This window comes from Perca fluviatilis, chromosome 16 (assembly GCF_010015445.1).
Source record: "Perca fluviatilis chromosome 16, GENO_Pfluv_1.0, whole genome shotgun sequence".
Taxonomy (NCBI): domain Eukaryota; kingdom Metazoa; phylum Chordata; class Actinopteri; order Perciformes; family Percidae; genus Perca; species Perca fluviatilis.
The window spans coordinates 14,061,059-14,076,126 of record NC_053127.1 but is presented as its reverse complement, the minus strand read 5'-3'; the positions used below and the strand labels follow the sequence as shown (position 1 = coordinate 14,076,126).

The window sequence follows — 15,068 nt, the reverse complement described above, 5'->3', positions numbered from 1 at the left end:
GAGTTGAAACAAGTGTGTCTTCAGCTGCTTTCTAAAAGCATCAACCGAGACTGCAGAACGTAAGTTAATAGGAAGGGCGTTTCACAGAGTCGGAGCTAACACTTCAAAGGAACAGTCACCTTTAGTTTTCAAACGAGTGCGTGGGACCACTAGTAATCCCTGATTAGAAGACCTGAGGGACCTGTTAGTAGTGTACGGATGGAGCAGGTCAGAGATATAAACCGGCACCTGACCATGCAATGCTTTATATGTAAGAACAAGAACTTTAAATTGGATCCTGAATTTGATTGGAAGCCAATGTAACAAGGATAAAACAGGAGTGATGTGTGACATCCTGCTGGGAAGACTTGCTGAGACAGGTGAAAACGGAGTTGCAGTAATCAAGCCGGGATGATATAAAACCATGAATGATCATCTCAAGTTCACATTGCGAAACCACGGCTCTAAGTTTAGCAATATTTCTCAGTTGAAAGAAACGTGCAGGTTAGTGATTTGATATGTTGGTCAAGAAACATATTATGATCAAATATAATGCCAAGATTTCGGAGTTTGGACTGTACAGCTGAAGAAAGGGACTCCAAAAGCTGACCAACCTTGGAGGCTGTAGTATCCAGAGCAACAATAAGGACTTTGGTCTTATCTTCATTAAGCTGCAAGAAATTGTTCGCCATCCAGTCCTTAATGGAAGACAAACATTTGAGCAGTACTGACACTTTGTTAGTCTCTTCCGGATTAAAAGAAACATACAGCTGGATGTCATCAGCATAGAAATGATAATGGATATCTCTAAATTGCCTAATTATGTGGCCTAGGTGAAGCATATACAACGTAAATAAAATCAGACCTAACACAGAGCCCTGAGGCACCCCACAAGAAAGGGCAGCAGTTTCATAGAAATAGGGACCAAGAGACACAGAAAAACTTCTATCTGAAAAATAAGAGGAGAACCAGTCCAGGGCGCTCCCAGAGATGCCAACCCAGTGCTTAAGTCTTTCAAGCAAGATGCCATGATCCACAGTATTGAAAGCTGCGCTAAGGTCCAGCAGCACCAAAACAGTACGTATGTAAAAAATACTCCTTTAAGTAAAAGTTCTGCATTTAAAATCATCCTTAAGTAAAAGTACGGAAGTATTATCAGCTGAATGTAGGCTACTTTACGTATCTACTAGTTCTAACTACTTTATATGAAGTTAGTTCAGTGGTACCAACCTAGGGAATAAGGGTCACAAGATAAATCTGACTGTGAGATGATTAATGCGGAAGGAACCAAGAAAAAACAAAGTTTGGCATTACATGTTTTTATATATTGCAATATTCTGTAATATTAGTTTTTTTTAAATAGCCTAACTGGATTTTTTTTTAACTCTTGATTCCTTGAACAATTATTTAAATAAATCATTTGAGAAGTTTAAAGGGAGAAATAAGTCTGGAACTACAACCAGGTCCTTTTTTGGGCCACATGCCAAAAAGCGTAGGAACAACTGGAGTAGCCTATAGTTTTGTATTTCATAAACATGTCAATGCTTTAAAGTAAAACCTTAATCTGAAAAGTAACTCAAGTTGTCAAATAAATGTAGTAAAGTTGAAAGACTGCGCGGCGAAGTTAATTTTTACATTCACCTCGGACCCATCAATGTATTACTGTTTGAATAACACAAAAACAATGTTTTTTTCAATACCTTCATGCTGACTTGCCAATGTAATTAAAACTTATGACAAAAAAAATTACACTTTATTGATATCATGTAGCACACATATTTTTAAGTAATGTGTAGGCTAATTTATTTATTTTACATATAGGCTAAATATTTTAATTGAAAATAACCAGGTTTTTATTTATTTTTTTAAGTTACTGACCCAGCGACTCAAAGTGAATACCAACATGTATCACTACAGGTCACACAGGACTCACCTCTTTATATGGGATTTTATTTTTATGGAAATTTCATGATTTCTTTCTCTCAATAGCATCCATGTAATGCAATCCTGCCTGTGACTACCAAATGTATCACTACACTGCACACACACAGGACACAACTCTTCATATTATTTTAGTTCTTTTTTTATAAATATTTTTTGTGGAAAATTAATTATTTTTTTCTAAATAACTTGTAAGGTGACCTAGCGACGCAAATGTAGCTAATACCAAAATATATATAGGCCTATCACTACACAGGACACACCTCTTCATATGCATGGGATTTTATTTTTTATGGAAAATTCAAAGCAGGCTAGTTTAGTAGTAGCTTTTGAGTATGCTAAACGTAGGCAAACTTAGTTACACCACTGTAGACCAGAAAGCGAATCTTTCCAGTTATGATGTTGTCATATGTAATCATACTTCCGTTGAAGACTTTAAAAATAAGAGATGTATAGATAGGGGCGGGTGTTACCTTTTACACGGATTTAATTGAAATCGTCATCAGCAGCCCATTGACTCTACAGGTGTGCTCGGTTGCTAAGCACCGCACAGAGAACGGAAAGAAAGAAAATTAGTCCGATATTAACTATCTCAGTAAACAGTTTCTCAGTTAACAAAGTAGGCTAATATTTCATATTTAAGTAAATGTGTTAGCAACAGTTCCTCTAACGTTGAGATAGAGTCTTTGAGATAGAGTTTTGTACAAATCATCGACCGTAGTTTGGACGTCAATTTTCTTCGGAAATGGGTCGACACAAGTACCGAGTAAGACTCAGTCGTGACAGTAGGCCTAGATTAACGCTACCTAAACGAGATACACCAGTGAAAACAGCAGTGAGCAGACGAAACCGTAAGAAATAAACATCCAAACACACACACACACGGCTTTCATAGATTGAAAATGAGCTATTTTTCTTCATAAAGGATCATTTGCCCAATAATTTCCCAAACATAAGTGATCAGTTTATGGGCTTCTGTGCTCAGTTACACTTCAAAATGCAGGTATAGGGCCTATTTCATTATAAAATAAGTTATCAACATCACTCGGTCAGCATTCATTTAGGCCTATGTTTCTAATTTTAGTGTTTGACTAAGCTGCTTGATTCTCTTCATATTAAACTTACTTTAATGCATTAGGAGAAATGTATCAATAGGCTTACCTATTTTATAGCCTACAGTCTGCAATCTTTACATTTCTTCTTCAACACTTTCAGAGTACAGGAGACATCTGCCCATGCATTATGAAGCAATTCCAGAGGAACCTGTGGCGGAGGAGATGACTGTCCCCACTGTCAATCCAACCCCCACAGCGTTAGTGAGTATTCTGACTACTAGGGAGATATTTTTATGTATGGATAACACACTTTGATATCTATTCTCTTCATAATAATAATAATAATATTGACCTGCATAAACCACATTCTCTCAATGGGAATGCTGGAGAAAGGGCATTAGGGTAAGGGGCATTAATAGCTAAAACAACAACAACAACAACAACAACAACAACAAGACACTGAATTCACAAAGCTCCTTTGTCTTTCTGGGATGCTAGAATTTTAATTTCAAGTTGTTTGTTCCAAGGTTTCTAAATTTTTGTTTTTACACTCCTCATTTTCCAGGCTTATCCTTTACACACACAGACATGCTTTACGCCTGTCCACTGCAAATCTGTGTTATGCTTTAGCAGCCCTGCATTTACTGAAAACCCCAGTGACAAAGCAGTCTTGCCTGCCACGCCAGCTAATAGAAAACCTGGCTACCGAGTGTCCCCAGCAGGCCATCCAATCATTCAGATGACCCCTGAGCCAGATGCTATCAAAGGTGGTGAAATTCCTGTTAAAGAGCAAAACGTAATGACTCTGGAAAGCATCACATCTTCTAGCATGGAGTCAGACACAACTTTCAGCTACGACGACGACGACGATGATGATGATGATGATGATGATGATGAGGATGAGGATGAAGACTGTCACTCTGCCTCTACAACTTCCAGCAGCCTTTCCTCCCCGGAGATCTTCAGAAGAGAGAGCTATGGTGTGTGAGCATTTTTGTTTATCCACAACCAGAATATAAATTTAATCTATTCTAGTTTATGATTTAAATTTCTCTTCACAGTGGGAAAATTGACTTCTTTGCCCATTAACGAGGAGCTGCTGGGTCTCAATCTTCACAGAAAAAACTCCACCTTGCTGGATGTGAGCCATGCTGAGAGCATCCACATGTATCATCCCCCTGACCTTTCTAACATCATCGGTAATAGTGTGAGAAAAATCCCACACACGTTTGTTGTTGTTGTTTGATAAAACAGCAAACTAGGTGTTGTAAGAAATTCATTCAATTTATTTTGTAGGATATGTAGACTCCATCCAATAATTATTTGAAGTTAAAATAATAAGGTATCATATATTGCTAGTCATAATTGGTTTCAAATTTTGAACTAATTAATAAAATGAAAATTGGTTATAAAAAGATCATTTGAGAATATTAATTGTCATGGCCTTTTCATTGCAACATAAAACATATATTAGCAGTTGGTCACTTGGAGTTTGAAATGCCTATAATAAAATATTTTAAATATTGAAAAGTGTACAGTGTTAGTTTAATGATGCTTGAGCTTTTTACAATAAAAAAAAAAATAATAATAACTTGTCCTATTTATAAAAAATTGACACATTGCCGGGACAATGGAATGTATGGAGTATGAGTATGATATATTAGATGTCCGAGTGTTAGTATGTAAACGGTCTGCTATTGTCTGATAAGAACTTAACCTCTGTCTGCAGATACCTCTATGATTCTTGCTGAAAAGAACTGTGCGATCAAGTAAGTTTATCAGTTGATTTTCTTTTTTCTTTCTAATGATACTTGAGTGCTAATCCTTTTAAATTGGGGAGCCCTCACACGATCAAACTGCTAACACAGAAAGATTCAGTGTATCTGCATGCTCAACATATATATGACCAAAACTGGTTCAATCACTGTCTTTTCTCTTTGAAGCCGAAACAGAGGACATGAAGCTGTTACCAAGATACATACGGACTCATTTAAATCAGGTAAAGACTCATAATTGGAAATGTGTAACTAAATCAAACTGTACAATGTCATAATGCACCAAATAATGGTTTTGTTTTTCAATCCTCAATCTGTAGAGAAGGCCTTTAAGTTGAAAACCCCACCAAAAGTAAGAAAGTCACCTGGCTATCACATGTAATCTGATGTACATGATTTAATTTGTGTTCACATCAAAAGTAAGCGAGATTATGGTCATGGTAAAATATAATTTTGCTCCCTTAGCTTACAAACAGAAGGCCTCTTTTGTACAAGAAGAAGGTATGGTTCAAAAGCCCCATCGTTGCTGAGACCTTTAAAGCAAAACACACCCCAGGCACCAAATTAACCATTCACAACTCCAGTGAGCCAGCCCACACATCCGGCCCGGCTGAGCAGATACAGCCTGACACAGACACATTCAGAGCAGGAGAGATCAATTCTAAACAAGAAGCATCACAACTGACGGTGAAGTTGAAAAGGCCTGTACAAAGTAGCCTGGACAAAGCCAAGATCTTTGACTTTATCAACAACAGTCACAGAGATGCATTCTTTAAAAGGATGAGAGAAAGGTGTGTCAAACTCGAAAGTGCTCCTTTATTTCCTCTCACAGCTCCTAAAGACACATAACCTTCTATCCTGTAACATCTGAAGCCAACATATTATATGTAAAGATTATGGGAATCCTCTTATGAAATATCCTGTAAAATAGTGGTCTGTGTGTACCTCAAAACAAGATGTAAAGACTCTGTGTAATAAGTGTAAGAGCCTGTCTAAATGTCTTAAATGGAAAATGAAATGTGATGTACAGTTTTATCAGTATTTAAATGTTATTTAAAAGAGAATAATTCAAAGGGATGCCACACCCTGCCATGTATGTAGGTGTCTGCACACCATAGACTGTGCCAACATAGTTTAACTTTCAACTTTCATTGCTTCACAACCTGGTCCCTATTTTTATTACATAGCAGACTGTACAAACTGTGGCACATATACCACATGAAAATGCACTTGTAATACACACTGTAAGCACTCACACCAGCCCTGGATTTCATGTTATCCAACAAGTGTCTGGTACATAATGACCACTAGATGTCAGCCCTGTATTTTTTTAGTCATCTTTTCTCATCTCCTGGGAGTTTTTCCAATTTTACATGACAAATATGTATGTTGTTTGTTGTTGTGTCTGTATTTCTATTTACTCTCTGCCATACGTGTCTAATCTAAATGTTGAATGTAAAGTAAAAGTTAAAATGTACATTTATTTTACTTTGTGATTTGTGAGTTATGTCTTTCTGCAAATTTACACACTTCAAAGTGCCAAGAAAATGTCCACAATAAATTAATTAACAATAAATACATAAATAAATCATTCTTGTTGGATACCCCTTTGAGTTTGTTTCTCTCAAGCCTGTCATTTGCACTTAAAGGGGAACTATGCCCATTTTCAAAATTCATGTAATTCCTATGGTCTATGACAGTCCAAAAATATAGTAGCCTAAACATAAACAACTCTCTAGACCATGAATTGGCAAATATGACAGCAACCAGGGGAAGGTTTGGAGTAGGCTATATGGGCACATTTTCTGTTTCCGAACTCCAAACACTAATAGAATAAAGCTCTTTTGGGTAAAATAAAATAAAACAAAAATTCTGTGGGTCCAAAAAATCAGTCTCCCATTAATTTTCAATGGAGCAGCTCCACATTTTATAGGCCTACTTAATGACCTCACAAGTTCGAGACTTGCTTTTAAGGTTCTGGCTTTGAGAGAGTGGCCAAGCTCATGTTCACAAATATTGATTGAACTTTCCTAGGTCATGGAAATAACATTCTTAATTTAGGCGGTGTTCCCCTGTAACTATTTTCTCATGTGGGTCTTTCAAGGATCTACGACCATGCCCAGCAAGCAGCTCAGCAGTCGCACTTGTATGATTTCTGTGAATAAATTTCATGCTGTCACGATTCCCGACAAAACATCAACACAGCGAATCCACTGACCACGTGGTACCGGCCCAAAAATACCAGCCAATCAGGTATTTTGTACTAGCAGCAGTGTCTGCTTAGCCAATCAGAAAAATGGAGTGGGTTACCAAGCAGCTCCCGTGACTAATGCCTGTCATATGACTGTGACACCCATGGAGACAGTTACAAGGAACAAGATTTGCTCTTGGATTTGAAAAGAAAAAGAGACCTTCTGTACCGAATTTATTTTGGTGCAAAATGCCTCCAACTCTCTTCCAGAAACTTTTCAACAAGAGAAATGCGTTTTCGTCGCCGCCCCCGAGATGTAGCAAAGAGGACCCAGCTTTCAGGTAGCTATTTTGTTTGTGTGTGTATGTTTCTGGTGTGCGTGTGTGTAACGTTTTATTAACGTCATTTATGACTTTCGCTGTGTCGTCTGGAAGCATGATAGATTTGTTTAGCTTGGTAAATAATTTGAACTCGAAGGCACTTTACAAGCCAACGCTGTATAGTTTTGTTAATTTGAAATTGAGCTAGCAACGTGTGGGGAGACGTGTTGTGCCTGTTGGTGATGTTAGCTGTCATGCTTATGCTAGCTAGTAGCTACCAGACGTTAGCGAGGCTGCTGGCTGCATGCTCTCGTCTCTTGTTGGTTCTCGGCTGGTCTCATTAGCTAACGTTAGCACTTCTTGTGCGTTTACATAAGTATTACAACTCATGTGGTGTTGATAATAGAGGGTAAATCAGTTGATGAAAAACGCTTTCTCCCTTCCTGAAGTGTGTTAATCGGTATCATCGCTTAGAAGTTGCAGAAGCAGTGTCTCTTCCCCTTTGTCTCCCCCGTGTCCCCCTTTGTGTTTCTTTGGCAACGGCAGTTAAGCCTGCGTGGTAACCACAGTCTATGGTGGTAACATTAGCAAGAAAACAAAGAGGCAGCCGAGACGGTACAGTCAAGCTCTTCTGTCGCTGATTGTGAGCTATACCCCCGATAACTTTGCCATTTAGACCGTTCTCTTAATACATCCATGAGGAGGACACACTGTGCTCTGTGTTGGAGCACACGTGATCACTTCAGTCGGTCACTGATGACAGACAGATCCACGGCAACCCGGGATTCGGCATCCGCAGAAAGACTATAGTCTGGGGATGCACAATCTTAACCGTACGTACACACCGCCGCCGACTTGAGCTGCAAAGAAGCTCTGGCCGCCCTGTCGAGGACGCTTGTCAAAAAGTACGGGGAAGCTGTTTGACGCTTTGGCCGCTCTGACGTAGCAGCATTCTTCGATCACGTTCAATAACATTTTCTGATAATGGCTTGTGTTAAAAGAGGCCGATACTGGTGTGTTTTTTTTTTTTTTTTTGGTGGACATGTACAGTATGTCTTGTTTTACACCTGTGATGCCCAGCATAAACCAAAGATAGCATGTCCTGATTTAGTATTGAACATGGCACTAGACAGACTAGTATAGCCTACTCCTGATTTTAGTACTTAAAGATGTCTTGCGTCCACTAAAGCAGATGAACAGGAATTGCTTAAATTTCAAATGTAGAAGACATAACAATTTAAAATGTCTGCACTATTTTATTTTTATTTTTTTTTTATCCTTAAAGCTCTTTGTCATAGGGATTTTTTATGTTCTAAAGCCATTGCCCCATACTGACATACATACAATATGGCTCATCTGTAGCAGAGGGTACAGCTGGTTTTAAAATTGAGTAAATCTAATGAAAGAAACATTTTTTAAGTTAAGAATGTTAGTCAATGCAGGTGAAGTATGACATGTAATGTCACTATAAGCAGTATGAATACTTGCTATCTTGCACACATTCTGGGTCAGGGTCAGGTCTGCCATTAAGGGGAAAGTGCTCTTTTTAATTACAAATACACTTGTTTTGCATTGGAAAATGTTGATCTAGGCCTGCCACCAGTGGTGGATATATTTTCCAAAGGACCCGGAAGCTATCCTCCTTGTGATGCTACATGCACTTTGGCCCATGTGTGTGCCAGTGCACGTTCCATGGTCATAAAGGTGCCCTGCCCACAGTGATATGGCTGGCTGGCTGGCTGGCTGGCTGGCTGGCTGGCTGGCTTTAATCATATAGAGCAAAGAGGCAGGCATTTCTGTTAACTCAGTTATCTGTGGTCTTTATACCTCTGGCATAAGCTCCTCAGTCATCTGGCATGAATTTGCTTTCGAGAGTGCAAAACTGTAAGAAGGCAAGGAGAAAGGGGGAAATGGATGGAGAGAGGAACATTGGGAGGTAGCAGGAATAGGCTAGAGAACATAATTTAAATTATAAGTGAGAGAAAATTAATTGTGAGTGAAAATTGGGGAATGATAGGGATTGTTTTAAAGGGAAGAAGAGGACATCTGAGAGATGGTGTGAAAGGAAAGGCTGAGTAGTTCCAGGTAGAAGAAAAGAAGAGATGGGAATCACAGATTTCTATTAAGAATCCTGGTTAATGGAAGAGGGGAAAATAATGAAAGGTGAGAGTTTGGGTGATCATGAATTGAGCAAGTTAGAGGACAGAGGATAGGAAAGGATGAGGTATTATGGAGACAACTTATATTCTGATCTTCTTGATGATCAGAATATATTTATATATATATATATTTTTTGTTTTTTTACAATATTTGGGTGTAAAAAAAAAAACAACTAATATAGTATAGGCATCCGACTAGTGCTCTATTAAACTGTCAGACATCAAACTGGATTCTCTACTCCAGAAGAATGTTTGCAGGTTAAAAAAGAGTAAAAACACAGTTTGGGCTGTTTTTCAGCCCTGTTGCCCTGCATAATGCATCACCCAGAGCTCTGTCACAGCACTGTGCCCTCCACAATAACACAGAGGGCAGCAAGTCTGCTGACCCTGGGAGGAAAGCCTAAAAAGTCTCTCTGGTTTCCCTGGCTGCAGCACCTGACCAGGGACAGCATACTGTGCATTACACTTAGAGCTCCTGGCTCATCCTGTAGCCAGTCAGAGGCTTAATCTTCAGCCAATAGCTTTGGCCTCCCCACCCACAACCAGACTGCTTTTCCTGGAAGTTTCAGCAGTGGCCCCCCTGCCACTGCTGCCTGCTGAGGAAACTTCCTACTTGACCCCGGCCGTACCACTCAATATAGCTGTGTTTGTGCTGTGATACGACATGGAGGGAGTGTGTGTAAGCAAGAGAAGGGATGGGTGTGGGCAGCTTTTCTGTTTTTACATACCATTTTGTAAAACCATTAAACCCAAATCAGATGTTTTTAAAAGAGGTAATGTCTGAAAGCAGAAGTCATTTTGAGTGTTTTATACAAATGAGGTGATCCTGATTAACATGTACTGGATATTTCAACCATAGTGCTGTTAGGAAAAAACTTATTTCTGTCATGTGCATTACAGATTCTCAGAATCAGACCACCGTCTGTTTAAATGAAAAAATGTGAAAATAACGCATTTTATAAGCCAGCTCACAGCTTTTACCGGATTCATTTTCTAATTGCATTGCAATGTGAAGTTGGTATGAAATGGACATGAAATCTACTGTAGACTCACTGAATCATATTTGATTTTAGGACATGCAGCACGTCTCTGAGTGAAACATTCCTCAGAATCCTCCTTCCTTTGTGAAAATGTATGACATTGCATATTGCTGAACACAATTATACACCACATCAGATTTATTTATACTGATGCTTTTTGCCTTGATAGTTTACAGGAGAAGTAGTATTTCAGGTTCCTATTTGGCGTGGTGTCCTTCCTCCACTTTGTGCTTTCATACCTCAGTGTGTCATGTGAGACTTTCATCAATCTCAGTTCGTGGGACGATCACAACAACATTTTCAATCCCTGCCATAAAGAGTTGAATGGGTAGAGGTGTGTGTGCGCTTGCTACTTTTGTTAGTTGTACATATCATTTTTTAATTATTTATATATAATACTATATATTTATCATTAATTTACGTGTGTGTGTGTGTGTGTGTGTGTGTGTGTGTGTGTGTGTGTGTGTGTGTGGGTGTGGGTGTGGGTGGGTGGGTGGGTGGGGGCCTGCGAAGGTTCTGTAAAGACAGTGGCTGTCATCAGGTTCCTAGCAGGGCTATTTTAAGTGGCCACATGTTAAAGATATAGTTTTACGTAGAAGCTGCACACACATCACACACGCCATAGCATTCTGGGAAGTGCTTGTATGTCTGCTCAATATCTAGGTGGGCCTGCAAGTCCTCTTACTTTGTGAGGACATCAGTTCAAGCGCTGACCATGTTACACACACTCAAGGATATCCCTCTCAGTTTATTTGGTTGCTGTTGACTATTGGTTGGTTGTTTGGCCTTTCTAGATGATAGTAAACTGGCATATGACCACCATATGACAAGTTCTAAAAACTGAGAACTTGCCGAGTGGATTTAATGTTAAGTAGTAGAGCTGCACAATCGTTTTTTTTTTTTAATCGCCATCACAATATCAACTGGTGCGATATACACATAGCGAAATGCTGTGACATATCGCGAAATACAATTTGTTGTTTAAAATAAAATATCAGTAGAAAATTGCACTTTAAAATGTAACTGTCATTCTTTTTTTAGTGGTGCCCTTTTATATTCAATTTAATGTATAATTTGTTCAGTAAAAGAATGTTGGAAATTACAGAATTTCCTTTCCCTTGTTTTAAATTCAACAATCTGTTGTACTGAAAGCGGCAGAAATGCAGAACTGAGTACACTTTTTATTTATCACAAGTAATATCGTTATCACGATATTCAAAAACGTTATTGCATATTTTCCTCATATCGTGCAGCCCTATTAAGTAGTTCTGTATTTTTTAAGGACTTTAGGCAGCTTAAACAATTCCCAGAGTCACTATAATCACCAAGCGTTGTTAATGATCAGTTTCCAATTTCACAGCTAACGCTGATACATGATACTTAGGGCAGCAGGACCTCCCAAACAGTGCAAAGATGAAGTGCAACACAGGCTACTACGGACTGCAGATTGACTGTTATTCTACAAGTGATGTTAAACATTTTCAAATTGTGTTCAGTTATACATTCTATCTACATTCAGCATCCAATGGAGACGTGTGTTCTCCTTCATTGTGCCTCTACTGTTTGTCTTGAGTTGGTTATCCTGCGTACTCAGAATTCAGTCAACATTATACAGTACTTTGTTTCCTAACACAAGTGATAATTAGCTATTGTTGATATTCACCCAAATGGGTCAACGCATGGTGTATGATTTCATAATTTTAACAAATCATGGGCGCCATATTGGATACCATCGTCAGATGACTCTACAGTATAACCCTGTGGGGCGAATATGCTATCTTGAAATAAATCATTTTTATTTTCATCATAAACAGGCATATACATGTTATTTTTATTTTTTTTATTAACGTTTGCAAATATGTAAAAGGCCCTTATGGAAATATTCCAGTGTATATTTACCTTCTATGTCGTAAATGGGCCTCTAAAAAAATGCCCATTGTAGTTGCCTAATAAGTTCTCTTCAGTCTCCTGAGTCCTGACGTAACCTTTCGTAGTTCATCCTCCACCGAGGACAGGTTAAACTTACTTGTACAGGCTAACTATAGCCAGTTAGCTTTGTGTGTAATGTAACAAAAACCCACCCATCTCGTAGGAGCGAAGCTTAATATTTCATTCAATAAAATTATAGTACAAAAGGAGCACTAACGCCACAGGTCTTATGTTGACAACGTGGACGCAGATATAGGAAACTCCGAAGACAGTCGTAATATTTACTTAGCAGGCTAAGCTAACGCTGTTGCGCCGACATTAGAAAATGTCGGCGTAGCATTAGCTAGCTGTCTAAAGCTGTCTAAAGCCGAACAACATCCCCATCCAAGCTGTGTTTCACTTTTCCTCCAATATTATTATAAACATAATAAAGACACCTGGACTCGGTCGAGACCAAAAGCCATATTTTGGCAAGACCAGTGTAACAGAGACCGAGACAAGTCCAAGTCCAAATACCAGCGAGTCCGAGACCATAGAAAAGCTGTCCTGTACTACAGTCGCGAACGTTATCACGCTAGCAATAATAACTTAGTAGTAACCGAGGCAAAGTTATGTATTAATAATATTTGGTGATCTAAATCAACATAAATGACATGCCAGCGAGGTCACAGTATATTACTTCTGAGTTACAGATGACAATTGAAGTCAGACTATGGCAAGATCGCAAGCATTTAGGTACATGGAGTGCTAGCGAAAAATCCAACGCTAGCATAAGGCATGGTTAACTTCAAACTTCATTCATTCCTAAAGCAGTGTTAGAACTTTTTTGACAGCATGGTACACATTAACAATGGTATTACTATATTTGTTCTGTGTCATTTGTTATCATAAGTCGAAGAGAGAAATTGACATTTACCTCACACAATAATGAGTAGTCATTTGCCCTCCAGTTTGCTCTTTTTGGTTCACGGGGGAACTTGTGAAATCTTTTGCCGCTTCCCGGTCTTTCATTGCAACCAAACGTGCAACAGTTTTTCAGTGATTTATGTCATTTAAAAAAAAAAATTGATTACATTTTCCACTATTCCCTGCACTGTCAGTGGGAATCAGATGAATGTTGGTATCCAACCTGGAGTCCATGAAACACGTGACCACTTCGGAACCAATCACATAACGGGATAGCTCAGAATAATCGATTCCCTAGTTGGCCAAACTCTCTCTAATATACAGCTCTGGTTTATTGAATGTCCAAAAAACAATTTGAGCTGTTTATCAATGTAGTGCCCTCTGTAGTGACATGTGACCCTCGATTTAAACTCTCAAAGGAAAATTGGGGGCACTGACATTAGAACAAAATCAGAGGAAACACTGAAGACCATTAACTTTAAGCCTCAAGGGACTGGTTTTCTTGGTTGTTGGTATGAATCTATCTCCAGGATCATTTGTTATTGAAATTGCTACATTGTTGAACAGTGTTTATCTAAATTTACCTTAGTTCACTAATTTACAGGGAACACTATTGAGGATTTAGTCCTAATCTTTATCTTCGCTTTTGTCCCAATATTTATTTATCGGCCCATTTATTTGTTTTCACTGTGATGACCTATTCTAAAAATATGTCGTCAGAGTATGGTAAGGTGCTTTGGATGACAACTTCCATTGAAAGTGTGAAACTGGCAGTGTGATTAGTTTGTCTGTTGGGAGACTGGGTCACGTCACCTAATTAGCCTACTTTGAGAGAGAGATCTGGGGCAGGTGATTTGACAGAGAGGCAGGATGTTCTGACCGTAATTACTTTGTCTTAAGGCTGAACAGTTATCATACGACACTCTCTGTCACTATGATTATTAAATGGAGCAAAGAGGAAATAAAAGTTTAATTTCCATGCAGTTTCCACATTATGGAGGCAAATCTGCTTTTCACTTTGAAGGCAAAATTGACCACACACACCCTGATTTCTAAATAGCTTCCACCACTCCTGTTTAGCTTGATGATATGGTCATGTGATTCTTTGTGAACCACAGTCATACACTCATTACTCTTGTCACTCCCTTTCTGTCATGTGTTGCTGATTCAGAAGTTGTGAGTGAGTAAGCCATAGTGTACACATAGTCATCAGAATATGCACACACTGTGTAAAGACAAACGTATATAGTAATGGCTATACACTATGCAGGGACTACCAGCCAAACACAGTCCCCAATGTCAAAAATGACAATATTTGTCCCTCCCCAAGGATTAACATATATATATATATATATAGACTAATGTTTATGTGAATATTGGGTAAAATCACTCTTGGTTATTTACCTAGCATCTCTATGTATAACATTTGTTATTGTCTAAGTAATGGCAGTAACCTCAGGGCGTTGCAGCATATTCACACACTCAGAATCTTGTGATTGCAGGAATGCAGAAGCCCTTAATGCAACATAACCAGCAGGTATTCAGGTAGTCAGGTGCTTTCAGTTGCTGTACTAGAATATACTCAGAGCAAAACCTGAGCTCAAGGAAGTGCAGCACTTGTCGGTGTGACAAGGTTTATGCTAGACTGTATTGTGTTTCACCCTAGGACTTCAGCAGCAAAAGAGTGTTCCCTCTAGATTAGATGTGATTTCTGTTCTTCTCCAGTGATGCATATCTATTAGTAATATTTCACTTCCATCATGGGAAAGTAGC

At 38.7% G+C, this 15,068-nt stretch overlaps 2 protein-coding genes across 3 annotated transcripts in view; both read left to right on the top strand.

The window, feature by feature from the left end:
- Positions 1–2,404: 2,404 nt before the first annotated feature.
- On the top strand, positions 2,405–6,238 carry LOC120575708 (phosphatase and actin regulator 2-like). Of its 2 annotated transcripts, none has more exons than XM_039826538.1 (8): positions 2,405–2,686; positions 3,136–3,236; positions 3,541–3,955; positions 4,037–4,174; positions 4,705–4,744; positions 4,919–4,974; positions 5,071–5,102; positions 5,216–6,238. In XM_039826538.1, the coding sequence occupies exons 2-8, from the start codon at positions 3,156–3,158 to the stop codon at positions 5,597–5,599; spliced, it is 1,146 nt and encodes a 381-aa protein (XP_039682472.1). In that variant the 5' UTR covers positions 2,405–2,686; positions 3,136–3,155; the 3' UTR covers positions 5,600–6,238. The 2 variants fall into 2 exon arrangements, with proteins under 2 accessions (XP_039682472.1, XP_039682471.1); XM_039826537.1 differs by having other exon boundaries at positions 2,407–2,771.
- Positions 6,239–7,098: 860 nt separating this feature from the next.
- The window catches only part of fnip1 (folliculin interacting protein 1), a 39,794-nt gene continuing 31,824 nt past the window's right edge, over positions 7,099–15,068 (top strand). The window contains exon 1 of the mRNA XM_039777298.1: positions 7,099–7,282. Within this exon, the coding sequence (XP_039633232.1) occupies positions 7,191–7,282 (92 nt within the window). The 5' untranslated portion in view covers positions 7,099–7,190. The remainder of the gene's footprint in view (positions 7,283–15,068) is intronic.